Source organism: Papilio polytes, unplaced genomic scaffold, assembly GCF_000836215.1.
Source record: "Papilio polytes unplaced genomic scaffold, Ppol_1.0 DF823823.1, whole genome shotgun sequence".
In the NCBI taxonomy this organism is placed as follows: Eukaryota; Metazoa; Arthropoda; class Insecta; order Lepidoptera; family Papilionidae; genus Papilio; species Papilio polytes.
In genome coordinates, this window is record NW_013525381.1 from 600047 (window position 1) to 618714 (window position 18668).

General features: G+C 33.2%; 1 protein-coding gene across 1 annotated transcript in view; it reads left to right on the plus strand.

Moving 5' to 3' along the window:
• Positions 1–18668, plus strand: part of LOC106103324 (synaptotagmin-3) — a 21375-nt gene continuing 2707 nt past the window's right edge. The window contains exons 1-4 of the mRNA XM_013283061.1: positions 1–76; positions 690–991; positions 14796–14939; positions 17702–17934. Of these exons, the coding sequence (XP_013138515.1) occupies positions 73–76; positions 690–991; positions 14796–14939; positions 17702–17934 (683 nt within the window). The 5' untranslated portion in view covers positions 1–72. The remainder of the gene's footprint in view (positions 77–689; positions 992–14795; positions 14940–17701; positions 17935–18668) is intronic.

The window sequence follows — 18668 nt, forward strand, 5'->3', positions numbered from 1 at the left end:
CCCGCACTACGCACATCTCCACATAATAACGCGAAAAAAAGTTAAAAAATATAACGAAACTACACGAAAACAATGGGTATGTATTTGTGTGTTTATAAATGTACACTTAAAAAGTATTTTAATATTTTTCGTCAAAGTTAAGTTTGAATTTAAATGTGATTTCTAAAACCCGTGTTTGTAAATTAATTTTGTGGAATAACGGCCACTAAGGCTATGAACTTTAACAGCTTTTACGGCTGAATTAATTTATGGATGACGTAGAAATGTGATTCGAGTCACTTCAATCTGCATAATGTTTCCCGAATGTCACGTGAAGTTGTATTTTCTTAAATGACTGTGAAATCTGATATCAATGTTGTTTTTTATGTTACTGTGAAGTAAAATTGAATCTATAGTTTTGGCGTTTTATAATTGTTCTTATATTATTTAATGAATGTAAAAAACAAACTTAAATTACTATTATACCTAATTGTTAAATAAGACATGTATGTTTGAAGCAACTTTAGACATTAAAATGTTATTGTTATTGGCAATAGTTCTAAGTTTTTGTGATATTTATAGAACTGGACGTGAAGGGAAATCATAAACTTTCCACAAAACAATAAGCTACAAACACAATATACGTCGTTGTCTATGAGGGCGGATCGATGTTACATTATTTCTATGTAGCTAATTTTGTTATCGGACAGATAAGCCGTGGCGAGAACGGAGTGAGCTCGGCGTGGCACCTTGGGACACTGAATACATTAAAGATCACAGCAGAAATTTGAATGTAGAATCCACTACCGCTTTAGTTGACAAGGAACTGGGTAGCCCACAAGCTCGAGTGGCAATGGAAAGATGGAGTGGGAATAGCAACGCTTGGAGTGCGGCGTTGGGAGCGATGGGTGGTGCGGGGACTGTGCTGCTGTTTGCAGCGGTCCTCTTGGTGTGGCGACGACCGCGCCGGACCGAACCCCATACGTTGGCACCAATGGATGTTGGTCAAAACGTAAGTATTGAAATGTTTATATTTATTTTTTAAATTATTCTCAAACATTTCATAGAAATGATTGTCACGTTAAGTTTCTAAAACTGTACCAACTTAAATAGTTTTCATATTTGGACAATATGAAAATCTGACTAGTAAAATGCCTTTTATATGTGGAAAATAATCTTTATAATTCCTCAAAACATTTTTCGCGACAAAAATATATTTTTATTATTTTTATTAAATAAGAACCTTTCTTCAAGTCTACGTAATTAATATGTTAATCCGTGACGTACGTCTCGTACAGACGCGCACAAAATCCAGTCGTGACACTTGAACGAATTAAAGCTTCGGTCATAAAGATAAGCGTAATGAACAGAGCTTTCCTAAAATAGGACGACATTTGAGTACAAATGTTATGTCGTTTTATTACTGTTTTAACAACAAAGAAATATTATTAGAAATATATAATTCCTTTGGTAGTTTTAAAGTGTACACTGAAACGATAAAATCTTTTGCACATGTCATAACCTTCGGCCAAATCACCTATAATTTATTTAACCTACTTCAATTTTGCATATATCATCATCATCATCATCTCCTTATCCTACTCCCGTAAGGTCGGCGCAACAGATTTTTGTCCTCCACATAACTCTATCATACGTCATCTCAGTCATCACTGCCTTTTTAATCGCCTTTTACGCAATCTATCCATCTCTTTCTAGGTCTACCTCTACCGAAGTACCCTTCCACACTCATTTAATTACAATTTTCAATACCTTTCTTAAAATGAAGTTTTAAGCTACTTAACAGTTCTTCTTACTTCCTCTGAAGATTAAATAACAAGTAGTTTTATCGATAAACTTAGTACGTTCGGAAGTTCGTTCATTTCCTATGTCGTAAACCGGAACGGAAAGTTGTGTAAAGCTTACTGTTAAACTTACTGTGAACTGTTAACATCAAATAAATCGCGGCGTAATACTTATTGATACGGCAGAATTTGTTTCCGATGATTTTTTTTTAAGAACGACAATAAATACTTAGATGTCCCTTTACCCTTGTTACGTTGATATTAAAATGTAAAAGAGGAAGGAAAATCTTAAGTTAGTAGACCAGAGGAGAATTAAAAAAGGTAAAAAGTAAACACAATTAAAACTGAAAAAATCTACTTTATCTTTTCAGGTAAAAAACCGTTGAATAATTAAGCAGTAAAAACTTTCTTGAGCTTCTTTGGGACGTTAAATCTTACGTAAATTATATTTAAGTATTCGAAGGTCGATACTTAAAGAACTTAGGCTTATCGTCAAACTCGGAGTTCTAGGTAATAAAAAAAGTTAAACCCTAATTATGACTTAGTAAGAAACGTATATAATACAATAATTTGGCTCTACAGCAAATCCATTAAAATGTTTCTTTCTCGGTTTCCTTAATGCGAAACGACAGTTTCTGTTACATTTAGATAATGGCAAATGTTAGTAGTTACAAGACAGAAACAAACTGTTTTCCAAGATGACCTTGTTATGTCATGTAGGTGTACGTGGGTACAAGTAATGACGTCATTAAAGGGGTCATACCTACATCTTCGATACATCACTCGTTACGAACACATTTGAATCACACGAATACAATTTTAAAGATTAATTAATAAAAACATATGCTTTATAAACTAAATTCTGCTTGTAATAGATGGATATTAATCCTAAAGGTTATTATGTGATCTATACTTCTATGTCTATACTAATATTACAAAGATAAAAGATTTGTATTTCAAAATAAATGAAAAATTACTGAACCCATTATAAAAATCCCCGCACCAATAAAAAGCTACGTTATCAGTGAGTAACATAGGATGTTTTTGCATTTTTTTTTAAATTCTGCGCCTACGAAGTCGCGGGTAACAGCTAGATACTAAAAAGCAAGGTATCCAGAAGAAAAGAAATAAACCGAAATATTCCCACTTCTCACTAATTTTGTTCTTATTGATGATTGATTATTACAATTGTATCTAAGTAATTTGACCTACTTCCCATGACATACCGCAATAAAGAATAAGAAAATAAGCAACGCTTTCAACGTGATAGTGCAAATAGACACAGTGTGTGTGCATACAGGACAGGGTCTCAGCAAAATCAATCTACCCGATGTTTTCGCCGCAACGATATACTTCTTTCACACGAGGGCAGTATAGTAGAGCAGTGAAGCTTACCAGTACTGCTATTATTTGAACGCACACCTCGAGATAGCAGCCCAATCTGTCATGCTGTTTACGAATACATTTTTAAGACATCGCTAAATGAATTTTACATTATAAAAAGACTACTCAGCATTTTTGACAGAGTGTGTTCAAAAAGTAGCTGTACTGCATCTATTGCTCTACCTCTTTATTTTGCCCTCGTGTGAAATTAGCATTATGTTGCAAACACGGTCCAAGGGAGCGGCAAGCCAAGTCATTGATCAACAATAGACCGTATTGAGTAAACAAAAAAGTTAAGTTCAAATATGAAATAGATATTTTAATACGTAAGATGAATTATGATCTTTAAAATATTGGGTAAATGTATAATATGGATAAATAAGTCGATTCAATATTACTGTTACTACCCAGTGAAGATTGCTTTTAAACGCATTAAGTGCTTCATCTTATAACGCCTATTTCCCAGACGTCATTTCGAGACGCAAATTATATAAAAGTTATTCCGTCTATCTTGTGCCAGTATCATTTCATGTTTTTAGAATCTAATCTGAGAAGTTGATAATATTTTTACATTAAATATTTATATGGTATCCAGCATTTTATCTGGCAGGTTAGAAACATGAGGACATTACTGTCCGAAGAGCATATTAAAATATTATTTTTTTTTAGGTCAATTTTTAAAAAAAAAATAAAGGTTTTATACCCTTGGATGGTAAAATAGAATAAAGAAAAACAATTTGTTTCCTTTCGTCTTTCTATTTCTCGACGCTACGATTCCCTTGAGCTTAGCTGTCTGTTGGCAAGTAAATTTTGATTAAAATTTCCGACAAATTTTATTATCTACCGTTCTGATTTTCATGTAACTAATTCATAAAATATGAAGTAATTACAGTATTGAACTTGTAAATAGAATAAAAACTGGGTAGAAGTATTGATTAAAAAAAAATCATCCACTTGCCCTTATCCCTTATTGATTAAAAAAAAATGTTAATATATTATCACCACTAAGAAATGTAGTAAGTCATATACATAAAAAAATTTTTATTCGATTAAATTCAATACTTTCCTTCAGTCTAATGAAGTGATAAAATCAAGTTACGTGTTTTCCTCTGGCTTCATTGCATTTTCATCGAAGAACCAACTTAATTAAGACGTAAGAAGCCTCAAGTAATCATATTACTTGGCATCTGATGTCTTAATCAACACTTAACCTATTTACGGTACAAATACTAAACTACTTAAAATAACATTTGTTATTGAGATAAAAACTTGTATTTAACATATTAATAAAACATTTTACGTAATAAAAATTTGTTCAATATTTACCAAAAAAATAATCGCTCTCATGTAATTTTATAATTTTCATACGAATTATTTTTAAAAGCAATAAACACCCTCTAGCGGAAAATATCGAAAACTCAATGTCGACGTTTTAACGTTTCAGGCAGTGTTCTGTTTTCAAAGCTTTCCAGAAACGTGTCGCTACTGTCTTGACTTGTCGACAGATAGCGTTAGTTGTTGTAATTGATAATGTAAAAATCAAATGTTAAACAAAATAGATAATAATGAACAACGCAAACGAACCATCATTAACAACCTCTCACAGTCATTACTTACTACGTATTTTTTCCTTTAATTTTGTATGGAAATGGAGAGAAAATAAGCATGGTTAAAAATTCAGGTAAACATTTATCATTAGTCGATATGTTTGTTTCATAAAAACGGTAGTCCTAGCGAGTCGTACGGCGTAGCTCGTATCGTAGCCCGTAGCTCGTAGTGCGTAGCCGAATCGATAATGAGTGAATTTGGTAGAGCAAGGGGTTTTTGTGTGCGTTTCGTTAGAGGCCGGGCGCGGGCGGGGCGTGCGGGGGAGTGCTGAAGGCCGCGGGGGTGCGGGGATGTACGTGCGTCACTGTGATCGATGCAGCACTTGTTGCGGCGCTCAACAGGCTCCAAATATCTAAACAATGTATCGCATCAGATATGAGAAGACGATCTTGAATCTTAAACTCTAATTACATAGAACAGTTATTACTGGAGTTTTAAAATGTTTTTGTTTAATACAAGTCGACAAATCATTCAAAATTCATGACATTATAAACTGAACAAAAACAACAACTGTATAAGATTCTCTTGTTCATCGATTAACTTCGATTTTTAAATTAAAAATTTGGTTATTTTTAAAGTAAAATAAAGGACATACAACGGTATGAGATTAAACTACATATAACGTTTTCAGTTTTCACTGAAATGCGGTGCACATGTCGCTGAAAATACGCGACATTTGCAAATAGAATGTGTCCACTCGCACGAGCCGGGAGACGTTGACAAAGGAAATGAGAATTACTCGTGATACAAGCACATTCCATTACTGCTAAAGGACACTGTTATATTAAGACGCTAATATTAGTTATAGAAAAAGACAGTATAAAACTACACATTATCCAAACCGCCATCTTATCTTAAAGTAAACCTAGATTTAAACGGAGTTTTCGGAGACAACGTTGATTTTTTTAAGCCTCTTTACGTATGTAAACCTAAATATAAAAAAGATAGGTTGATAGTTCGTGTTTAACTTGTAATTAACTTTATACAAAAAGATTTAAATGAACTAAAAAAAAGTAAATTAGTTTTTATCTCTTATTCCAGTGGTTATTATAACTCCTGCCAGAGCAAGTCTATTTTGATGATCATTTAAAATGTTGACGGACCAAGGGCTTTATTAGTGTTCGGGGAATATATCAGAATAGAGTCCTCTCGGTTCATAACCCTCATATGGAATGCATAAAGTCATTAACAAAGGAATTCCATTAGAAGTTTCGAAAAGCTACGTTACAAATGACTATAGGACACTTCAAGTTTTTATTACAATGTATAATACTTAGTTATAATACTTACTTTAAAAAAGTCTTCACAGTTGCTAGTATAGTAAATAATAAAATGAATGGATGGGTTTTGTTACTTCTATCTCAAAAACGACTCGACGTTTTTGATGAAGTTTTCAAAGAATTAAAACATAATCTGTAAGAACACTTTGGCTACTTATTTTTTTTAACTCCTCACGGACAAAACGAAATCTTTATAAAAACAACGTTTCAGTTATACTTAACAATAAAAATACATTTATATAATTTAAAGAAGTTAAAATATTGTTACGTAAGAGACTATCAGAGTTATTACCTCTATTCTTTAGATGTGTTTACGTACCCCATTCAATAGAAGAGTATAAGCGATTTAGCTTAATAGAGCGCGTGCTAAAGTGCGCTTAGCAATAAACATTGAGAAATGGTTCCCTCTATGCATTATTAACAACCTTCCGTCAGACAGACGTGGATACACAGAGGAACCTTCACAAGAAAATATCGAAAAGTACATTTTCGAGTATTTGGTACTAGCTCTATGCAACGTAACAGGTAAGATAATAAAATTGTCTTCTAACAGTTTTTTTTTACTTAGTAAAAAACGTAGACATTTGTATGAGTTACAAAGTGTAATCATATAAATATTATAAATGCGAAAGTTACAATGGATGGATGTTTGTTAGCGTTTGTAGCCTAAACAGCTAAACGGATCTGCATTAAATTTGGCGCAGGTTTAGATCATAGTCTGGAAGAACACATATGTAGGCTACTTGCTTTTGTGTTTTTATTCTCCGCGGAGTCGCGGGCGAAAGCTAGTGTATTTATAAAAGCGAAAATTTAAGTGGATGTTTGTTAGGAGCTTGTATCCTAATCTGCTGAACGGATCTCGATGAGATCTGGCATCGATGTAGAGCATAGTCTGGAAGAACATATAGGCTTCTTATTTTTTTTATTTCATGCAAACGGAGTCGCGGGCAAAAGTAGGTAATACAAAAAAGATTTGCTATAAAGATTGAAGTCAATGCACTGCTCCCCCACAGGGCCACAATACGGTGTTGTACAAAGAACAAATGACTGCGGCCTGCAAAGTGGAGATAAGCCGCTAGAGATGCGACACCATGTTGTTAACTCGAGCCATCACTTGCATCATTTGTTTGTTCATACATTTTTGTTATAATAATTTTAACTACTTACCATGTCATCGATTGCAACTTGTAAACGGGTGTTTCTGTTGGCCTTAGCCTATCGACCGGTCCAAATTTTTTCTTAATGGGAACCCGTCCTGAAAAGAGGAAAATGTGCCATAAATATGTAATACAAATTGACTTACATTGAAATATTTCTTGCTCATCTAGAAAACAGCTCATTTGTTAATATTTCAATCATGCTTCATAATAAATAACATTATAAATGCGAAAGTTTAGATGGATGGATGTTTGTAGCCTAAACGAGTGAACGGATTTTTATGAAATTTTGTAGAGATGTAAAGGATATTCTGGAAGAACATATAGGTTACTTGCTTTTGTTTTTTTTTTTATTCCTAGCGGACGGTGTCGCAGGCTTGTATTATAAATGGAGTTTTTGTATGAGAAAATTATAAAATTGTCTTGAATTTTTAATCCGAATCAAAAAAACCGCAGCTATCAACTAATCAAATAGACACAAATAACGAAGTTTATAGCCTGTCCATTTACAGAAGTCCTTGATTGGTTTAGTTTTGACGTCTAAACTCAAACTTCTTGACCAATACTCGTACTTTCTTCAATTACAGGCCAATTAAAACTAAAATCCAAGAATAGAATACACAAGTTAATTTCTAGTTCATGTGTTTTCAAGTATAAAGTGGACTTAATATAAAATGGAAATATAAGCTCTGTAGCTTAAATTACTTATAAGTTTTAAATGAGTCCTGGAAAATGAAGCCAGCATAATTTCTTCGAAAAGATATTTGGTTTTTTTTTATAACATAAGGTGGCAAACGAGCAAGCGGCCACTTGAATCCGCCAAAATAGCGAAGCGACCGCTGCCCATAGACATCCGCAATTGCAGATGCGTTGCCTACCCTTATCCGACAGAGGAGGAGACGCACATAAAGAGGATATTTCCCCTTCCTATTATTTCCTCCTCCGTCAAATCCACTTCCCCTTCCCATCCTCTCCTTATAAGACACGGGTGGTACAGAGAAAGGGACTTAAATTTGGTGTTGACTTTAAAAGAACTTATTTTAATATGAAATTGTATAGTTAGCGCTGTTTGTTTTAAAACTTATTTTCTACTTAATTAAGAACGTTATGTTTTCAGAAGTACTTAACATAAAGTTACCCGTATTCCACTGCATTGTTGTGAATATTTTATAGTTTGTAATTTTAAAATATTCACACTGTTTTTGCTTTAGAGATAAAAAGTAAAAGTACCAACGAGTTTGTTTAGAATTAAAATATTATTCTTGTTTGTCTATTGAGACTTTAAATTAATTATTAAATAGATTGTATTATTAATGTTTAATACTAGGTGTATTTAAAAGATTAACTTAGATATGTGATGTTAATTTCCACTTTAATAAAATTTACTACTTAATTGCTACTTATTTTTTTAAACAATCACTATTTTTTGCCAATAATGGCAGCGTCTGTTTTACAAAATTTGAGATGTATAAAATTATCTAAGCAATGATATTGTATAAATGTTTATGTTTAGCAATAGTTAGAACCTATGGTATGCACTAATTAAGCTTTGTCGTACTATAAAACAAGTTGTACATTTTGAAACTCAAACAAACAGTTCTCTATCTATAACCAAAGTTAAATTATAAATAGAAATATTCAAATCACATCGTAAGCTTCGCTACACGCACAAGATCAATACATTTGAAGGACGATGCAATATCGGAGACACTGGTATCCATTTTGTATCAACGAAATGGAAATTAATAATTTAAGCTGTGCCCAAATATTGATTTTAGCTCGGCGACCGAATGAACCTTCTTTGCGCATATATCATTCCTCCAGCAGTCCACACTGTGTGTTGATATTTTGTCATATGAATGATAAATGATAACTTATCTGCATAGCATATAACTTGAATGGTTGGTTTTGTATGAAAATTTACTTTATCATGTTGCTTTCTCGTGTCTTCTATATTAATATTATAAGGAAGAATGATTTGTATTTTTGTATGAAATAAAAATTATTTGGTTGATTTTAAAAATTCTTTCACCTTTAGAAAGGTAATGTATATGCGACTAACATCATTTTTTTTTATTTCACGCAGACGAAGTCGCAAGCAACAGCTAGATTGTAATCAATGGGGATGTTTCCTAATTTTTGGAATAGCCTTTATTTTGTAGATAAACCATGTATGAACACGAAAAAAAATAGTATAAAATATAATACTCATTATTTCAATAAAAAAACACGTAAATAAAAACAACTCTTTTATTTCCCCCCAAAACGTCCCATGCCGTCACTTCTTTGCATACGAACCTCGCGTCACGGCCTGTCACTGTCAATTTGAAAGAACCATTGATTGATAATACTCGTAAATCTTTGTTGTCTAAATTTGTTTTTAGTAATGGAGATAAAAATGAAAAAACCAAAATGAACAGAAGGTGATACTTTTAACGTATTAATTACACTTGTTGCTTCTCGTGGAAGATTATGTTTGTGTGTAAACAGTGACTGCGTCCTACACCAGTGTGACCAGGTATAAATTAAATTGTACTATAAGCTACTCTTATGAATTTTGATATATTTTTCTTTTGTAATATTCATAAAATGTTTTGCTCATAACTTATGTCGTAATTATAAAAACACTCAATAATGGAGTCCTCATAATATGAAACACGCAAACTCAATTATTACAATCATTTAGAAAAATATATAACTACAAAATGCACTGACATTTACTGAAGTTGGTCACACTGCCATGTTATATGCAAGAAAGTGACGTCATTGGTGTTTGAGATCGAGTAATGGAGGGTAAAAAATATTGCAGCGTTTTTAATTTATATTTAATTTGAGACAAACATTCAAGGTCTCTAAATGTTATTAAAGGTTATAAAATGCTGTCTTTAAAATATTAAACATAACTTTATTTGGATTTGTAACATTAGGAAACATCCCCATTGTAAGGTTTAATTTTTTTGTATCACTCAATAAAGTACTAGAAAGTCTGTTACACAATATTGTCGGATTACAATAGCGCAAATTATTTAAAAAAAAACGCAATATTTATCAAAAATGCACTAACCAACCAAATATCCAACACATTCTCAAACTATAGCATGAAGTTTTTTATTGAAAAATATTTTTATTATCCGCGTACGAACACAATGACCGGCACTAACAAGTGTCGTTAACAAAAGGCTACTCGAAAAAATAAATTACCAGAGACCAACAAACCGTAATTGTTTCCGTTTTCTAAAGCGTCGCGCTGATGTCGTTGACATAACTTTATACAATTCTATTTATTTATACACTAATAACTAGAAAATTTTCTAACAGAAGTTCTTTAGCTGACGAAGTACTTACATATACTTTTGTTCTGGCACATTCTTAATAAAATGAACGTAGATCGTAAATTTAATTAATGATTGTTTTAACTATTCTACGCCAGAATATTTTGTGCTTTTAAAATTTTATTTACAAGTCTAAATATACTTTTAAACGAAGTCAAGCCTTATGTAACAAAAAACAGAATTCAAATTTCTAATTTTCCTATCGAGAATACATTTTGCAATAACGCGACGTCAATATTTAAGGATAAAGAAAACACTATTAACATGCTCGAACACACAAAGGAGTCTGCCAACAAGGGTTCGATTGATATTTTTCCGTCAGTTATACCCTCTTGTCTGCAAGCTGCCGATTCCCAATATCCCGGCACACCTCAAGCGTGACTTCAATGGAAAAAGCCAATACTTTTAACAGAATTTTGTTTAAAAGTTACAACTCAATGAATCTTTTGTAAAAATTATGCCTGTCATCGAATTTTTATGCTTTTAAAGAAATCTAGAATTCATTTTTTTTAATATCATTTCATATTTATAAAATGGATATAATTGTATATCTCAAAAAATAATTATGGCAAGTAAGAACACAGTCTAGTATCAAAATAGTTAATTAATTGTATTGTTTTGCAAAGAATCTATCTTTGCATTTCAATTGAATTACTGAAATGTACAAAATTATTAAGTATAAATTATTGGGTTTATTCGAATGGTTGGTATATCCTTGGCGACCTTCTTTCTATACCTGTTGCTAATATCGTGAGAAAGCGAGGCGACCAAACTGCGCCACCGCCCTCTGTGTTGTCACCGTGAACACAGTAACTCCATTATAGGGAAAATATTCCCTACTTGTTTAATATTCAGTATACAATTATACATCTTTTATTTCTTTTATTTAATTAGGTAACTGATATATGTAAACATAACTGCTGAAACTATTTGCATATATGACATTAAACGAAGTACTAAAATTTATTCAGCAATAAACATTGTTCGGTATACTCCGATGTAAAATGTTATTATCAACACAAAACTACCCATTAAATATAGAATCATATTCTCATTGACCCGTGTGTTATGATTATACAGATGAGTACATTTGTTACTCGTTAAAATATAGTTACCCGATTCGGGGTAAGGTCGCACGGCTTGCTGGCAACATTCAGTCCCGGGCGGCGGCAGTGTGCGCGAGCCGGGCGCAGCGCTACCTCGCGCTTTGACACGGTCAATCCTGAAAATCATAACATTTTATAACAAATACGTTCATTTAATATGTAATATCGCGTTTTAAATCAGTGAATTTAATTTTATTTATTGGTAAAATTAGAATTTAACTGTTTGATTGGATTTTATAAATAATACGGTTTGATTTATAAATCGATCGAAAATTAAAATAACTAAGATTGTCCTTCAATCGTTTTTATGATGAGTTCGTATAATATAGAAGTGTAAATAATTCATAATAATACATGATTCAACCTTACATTCCAATTTAATATCTTCAATCATTTAATTTTGAGTCGCTAACATTGACTATTATAAATTGGGCGTCTAGAAAATTTACTCTGACATTTCGTATCCTTATTCTGGAAATCTAAAGTGAAATGTATTGATATTTTCCTATATTTAGCGAAATTAATGTTTTGTGCTTTATTTTATTGCAATTGTTTTGTATTTTAATGTAAGAAAAAACATTTAGTATTTTCAATAAGTATACGTTTTTCAACGTTTCATTCAAAATTCTATAATTAAAAACAAATTATTTCACAGGAATCTCTAACATAAGTTAGCATCATATTTAAAGTATACGCTTCAAGGATAAAATAAAATACAAAATAATTGGTTTTTCGAGTAAACATACACGTTGTTACGTCTACGTCGCAGAACGTAAACAAACGCCCACGTAGCACTTCTACGCTGTCTCTACGGAGGGCGTCGAACTAGCGGCGCCCACGCAACAGCTGAGAGGGTTTATGCTGTGTAGACGTTTTCAATATTACTAGTAATCCGCCCCGACTTTGCTCGTACATACAAGATATATATTTTATCGATCCAACTCAGTCATTTATAAATAATTTTCAACGTTTAACCAGTGATTTTCTGTTGCTAAATAGTCAGCGCTACCAATCTCCTCTTTTAGACTTCACTGTTCTCTGTTCTGCAAAATTTTCTTTGACAATTAAAGGAAACTCTAGAATTCAGTATATAAATTCAGATATTTTGAGCAACAAACGTAAACTTTAAAGTCTAAAGCATAAATATTTAAAGCTCCTTCTTGGTTTATGGAAATTGTAAGTGTTGGCTTCGCTCAAAAGCTTCGCAGCGACAGAACTTTTATAAATATTGTATTGGTGAAGTAACTATATAAATATTCAACGTGTTGTCATTTAAATGTTGATATTTTAAATAAGTATTTCTAAAGGACAAATAAGTCACCAAAACGAATAAATCTTAATAAGAGTAGTACATTTTTAAGTTTTCCTGCTTGATTAATAAATCGACACATCAAATATACTGTAAATATAACTTTAGATCAATATAATATTCCTAATACGAAGTAATTCACTCTCTATAACAAATAACATATCTACAAAATAGGTAATTAACACATACAACGAAAGCTGACCTAAAACCAAAACAATAATTAGAAAAAACCCCGAAGAAATATTTTCGGCCTCATTTATAATGCAATATAGACTTTTAAATTAGTGAGTGATGTTTGTGTAAGTGTGAACAATGAGTGGGCTAGGACCCCCCGGCGTGTGGGCCGCACAGAAGAGACTGGAGTCGTGGGCAAGGGCAGCTAGAGAAAGGACATCCAGCGCTAGTAGTGGGCAAAGCCATAACTCCACCGATAGCTTCGGTGATGACAAATCCCACAGCAGCCCAAGTGTACGTATGAACTTTGTGAGTGATTTACTAAAATACAAATGTAGCCAAACCATGACGACGTAGTCTTTCATTAGTTTCAAAAATTTTTCACCGAATTGCGGTTCGAAGTATCGATTCAACTGACAAGCAAGCGACTAACACTGCCGACCACAAATAGTGTTGCAACCACAATGCTTTCAGCGAGTCACGTTACATTATGTGCCGTGGATGATACACTAAATATTGAATCATACTTTAGTAGGTCATGCAAGGCGTACCTTTTTCGCAAACATCAATCTATAATAGAATGGTAATGATTGATTTCATATTTCTTTCGTCATTATAAATTAATATTTTAATCATAAACCTTAAATAATTTGACAGTGGTAGTGCCCGCTTTAACATCTTAGCACTGCAGGGCCGGCAAGCCCGGTGTAACACCACGACCACACAGAAGACAGGCGTGAAATGGAAGCAATTCCGTGTTTCGTCTGATGAGTGTGGTGCCGGAGGCCTAATTTAAGTCCTTTTCTCTTTACCACCCTTTTCTTAGGAGAGGATGGAAAGGGGAAGTGCATTTGACGGTGGAGGAGATGCATAGGAAGGGGCAATATCCTCTTTATGTGCGTCTACTCCTCCGTCGAATAAAGGTAGGCAACGCATCTGCGATCGCGGTTGTCTGGGCAGCGGTCGCTTCACCATTTTGGCGGATTCTGGTGGCCGCTTGCTCGTTTGTGGCAAACTTATGTTATAAAAAAAAAGAAAAATAAATAAAGCTAAATTGTCTTTGTAGAATAAACAAACGAAAGGTAATGAAAGTGAAAAATAATTTATAGAAGCACTGCGACTCTGGACCCTTTCCTTTTTATTCAAATGAGGGTAGAATAAAATACAAAGCACTGAAAACTCGTGGCAAAAATACATTATTCAAAAGAGGAACGATGTAATACTAGCCGCCATAATTAACCACGGAGCGTTGAAAACTGAAATCTTATACGATCTTGAATAAACCGGGTAACGTTTTAATCAAAGTCAAAAAAAGTCTGTGAAACAATAAATTGCTTGTCATAGTTCCAAGTTATTATTACTTCGTAGAAAAAATTAAATAGACAAAGCTTGCAGAAACTAGTGTGGACAATTTATGATATGCCAAATAGAGGCGTGTCCTAAGTAATTTCCACTTTGCCTAATAACCTTTTTGAATAAATTTTAAACGTTTTCTTATTTACTCAGGCCTTAACTACTCATTTGTCTTTAAGTATAGTAAGCACAGATCTTTTTAGAGACAGTTCACTATATCGCAAATATTATCATGTTCAACAATATTCAAATGTAGAGAGTTCTGTGCCTTCATGATGCAATCCTATTCAACATAACATTTTACCATAACAGGAGATGCTGATTCCGAAGGAGCAATGCCGAGTGCAGCCGCTGACCGAGGTGCGCACGGCTAGCTCGCTGCCGCACGCACGGCTAGCGCGCACGCCATCTATCTCCTCGCAGAGTAGTCTCGACAGCGGAACCTCAAGGGCCACTGTAAGTAAACAGAAAATAATAGAATGCGGTTAAGGAGAGCAATGTAATACATATGACGTCATATATGACTGTTCTAACCAAAGAGTTTTACAATTTAAGAAGACAATGAAGCGAAAATGTAACCAACGATAATGATCGACATTTGATTCGATTACTTAGATGAAATAGATATGCATTGCATTTTTACTAAGACTTACTAACCTACACAATATAATCATAGTAATATTAACTATAAATGCGAAAATTTATATGGTTGTATAGATGCATGTTTGTTAGTTTGTAGATGAACGGATTTTGATGAAATTTTGGCAGACGTGGAGAATAGAATTAAAGCACACATAGACCACTCACTTTTGTTTTTTTGTAATCCCAAGTGGGCGGAGTCGCGGGCATAAGCTAGTCTATCATAATCATGCTTTGGATATAAACGTCAACTATATTAAACCAAGTTTAATTCTTGTCAGCTTTCATACATAATATAATGAGGTATCAAAAGCTATTGAAATTACCACGAAATCTGACCTATTTATTTATTCACGCGTATAACAATTCAAAGAGAATTGATAATGAAAGTTGAGGCATGGTACAGACAACTTAATTTAATATGCAGTTTACAAAGCACTCTGATTGTGGGCAACATAAATGTTCAAACGACCGTAGAAAGGTAGGCCTATAAGGTAAAGTTATGATGAAGTTGTAATTGTTTTAAACGGAAAGAGGAAAATATTGTAAAATATGAAACACTTGAAAAGGAAAATGGTTAATTTTATTTGATTAAATTACACCTTATACTTATAAAATGACTATAGTAAACTTACTTTAAAACTGCGAACTAACCAGTAAAAGTGAAAACAGATTAGACGGATATTTAGTTAACAAACTTGCAATTAGGCTTGCTTCGTCAGAAACACTTCGAGACATCGGTTCGTGCATTCAACACTAATTCTGAACAGTAAATATGAATCATAACTGTAATATATTTACTCTTTGCTTTTATAATTATCTCCTAAACTAAAGATCCATCCAGGATTTTATGCCCGGTGCCCATTAGTTTTGTTTTGCGTTTTGTACATCTGGAAACACAAATAGCGAATTTCTTACATAATACCTTTACTCCACTTTGAATAAACATAATTATTAATGTATTAACCGCCCTTTATAAGCTGTAATATCGTGTAATATTTATATGCTTTAGTATCATCTGTTCAGATCTGATCTGCTAACTTTTTCAATTAATAAAAACATCAACAAAGTTCGCACCGTTCTCAACTAGTGGGATACTTTGTTGATCTTATTAAGGTCATAGACGCGATCTTCTGAGAAAGTTGTTCCGTTTTCGCAACGTAAGGAAAAAGTTGTCTTTTATCGCACTATACCAGGCACAGGTTAAAAAGCTAGAAATTCAATAAGGAAATATCACGAATTAATCTCAATATTAAAACCCGACCCACGAAAAGATTCCGTCATAATCGGAAAAGGGTTGAACGTCAACTATCCATCTAACACAACACCTTAGTAGGAAATAACTTGTAAAATTAAATCAAACCTTTTTTATTCCTAAGTACGTCATTTCCAATGTAACTATTAATATTTAAATGTTGCCATCTTTTACAAAACATTATTGGCCTGTTAAAATTGTGAGCTTTTAAATCCTTCTAGGCTTAAAATTGACTTACTCTACCATTCGATCACATTTCCATAAAGTCTTTTACGTCTGAATAAACTTCTAGAATTATCGTTTGATGAGATAAAAAGTTTTTGATTTTATATCAGACCTAAAATTAAACCTTAAAACCCGAAATTAATCTTCATTGCAATCTCGATCCGCCGAGGGCGTTATTTTTAGCTGGCTGTTTATTTAATTTCGGAATTTTTAACCTTTTTGTTACAAAGTATGAATTATTTCGTTTATATAGATTATAAATATTCCACAAAGCAGTAAACCAGTAAAAATCATTAAAAATAATAGATATTAAAGATTATTGATTAATAGTTAATAATCGATTATTCTTAGTGTGTTTTGTAAATTAAAAAAAATAAATAATGAATTTTGAATAGGTGAATATTATTCAATTCTTAAGTTAACGTTTTTGAACGTAAGTAGTAAACTTATAGAAAAATATTCCTACATTTTAATCCAACATCTTCATAATTTAAACTCGCATTCTACATTGTACCCCATTGTTTTAACATAACAATTGTTTTGTTACTTAAGAATCTTAAGTTAGCATATAAATAACAAATATTATTCGCGTATGTTACTTAACTTGGTGAGTAGGTTTATAAAATCCTTCTCACATACATAACTTAAAACTTCTTTCACTTTAAAACCCCGTATTTGTGTTGGTTAATCGTAACCTTGGATGGATATAGAATTTTCATTATAGGTAAACCTATTCGAATATCGATAATGTAATTGTCCATTGCCTAAACTATTATTACACAACGTTACAATTACACATTATAAGGCAGCTTTTCCAATAATAAATAGGTTACCTGTACGTTGAAATAAAACGTTCTCGCCCACAAATGTTACTCGATATACCTACTAACAGTCAATAAAATTTTTGAAGAAACTACCGTATTTATTTTGAAGGAAATATACCAAATTTACATTTTGTTAATTGACAGAGTAATTTATTAGATATATTGTTCTTATAATTAAGGATAAAAAAAAATTAAACAACACAGGAAGGTATAGAGGTTAGCGCTCTGTGAAATTCTTCCTGTAGCCTTGTACATCTTTGTACCAACTGTTCCAGAGTCACCGCGGCTCGTCACCAGCTATCCGCACTTTCGCTCCGGACGGTCGGACGTTGGAAGCTGGCAGCACGGGCATACCGCGATCTCCGTCTCCTCTACGAGCTGCCTCACTGGACGTGCGTGCTGCATCCCATGCCCACGGCTCATTAGCCTCGCTTGCAGACTCTCCCGCACCTTCCAGCCCGAGACACGTGCCTCCAAGGTGCCTGTCCCCGCTGCTTATGCCGCCTAGGTATACACCGGAAAGTTTTATTTTTAATTAGAATATTGGTGATGTGACGTTTTTACACTGAATATTATGTTAATCAAGAATTGCATGACTAGTTATCTAAGAGGAAATAATAAATAGTAAAGAACTTGTGATAAGGATTATCTACACATGGAAGTTGAGATATCACAATAATTAGTATCTAATCATTTATTCAATGTTGTTAACTAATAATTTAAATAAATTAAAGTTCACTGCGTTTTGCCCATGTTTGAGGAATAGCATTTTGCAATGTCGGGCACTAAAATTGAGCACTGCCCATAAACATATGTACATTCATATTTATTTATTTAATTCAGGACACATGAAATTAATTTCGCAACGAAATAGTAGGATACGTGTAAGATTTTGATATTGTCTTCTACATTATGACGACTTTAGTCTTAGTAATGTAAAGTTTAAAAGTCAGAACTCGAGATGTCTAGTAGTACAGCCAGTGTAAATGTCGTAGGTAAAGGCGCAGCTCGCGGCAGAATCAATCTGTGCGGCGGCGTGCGGGGCCGCTCCGCGCAAATTGATATAAACTCAATTTTCGGCGCTGCCTCCATTTCCCCGGCCCCTTATTCTCTCGACACTTAGCTACTACATACAACTTATGTAGGGGACCGATGTAATTATGTTTCTCAAACGATTTTTTATACTGTTGCGTAGAAATGTTTTGAATACTTCTGCAAGTAATCTAAAAACCAAGGGTTTAC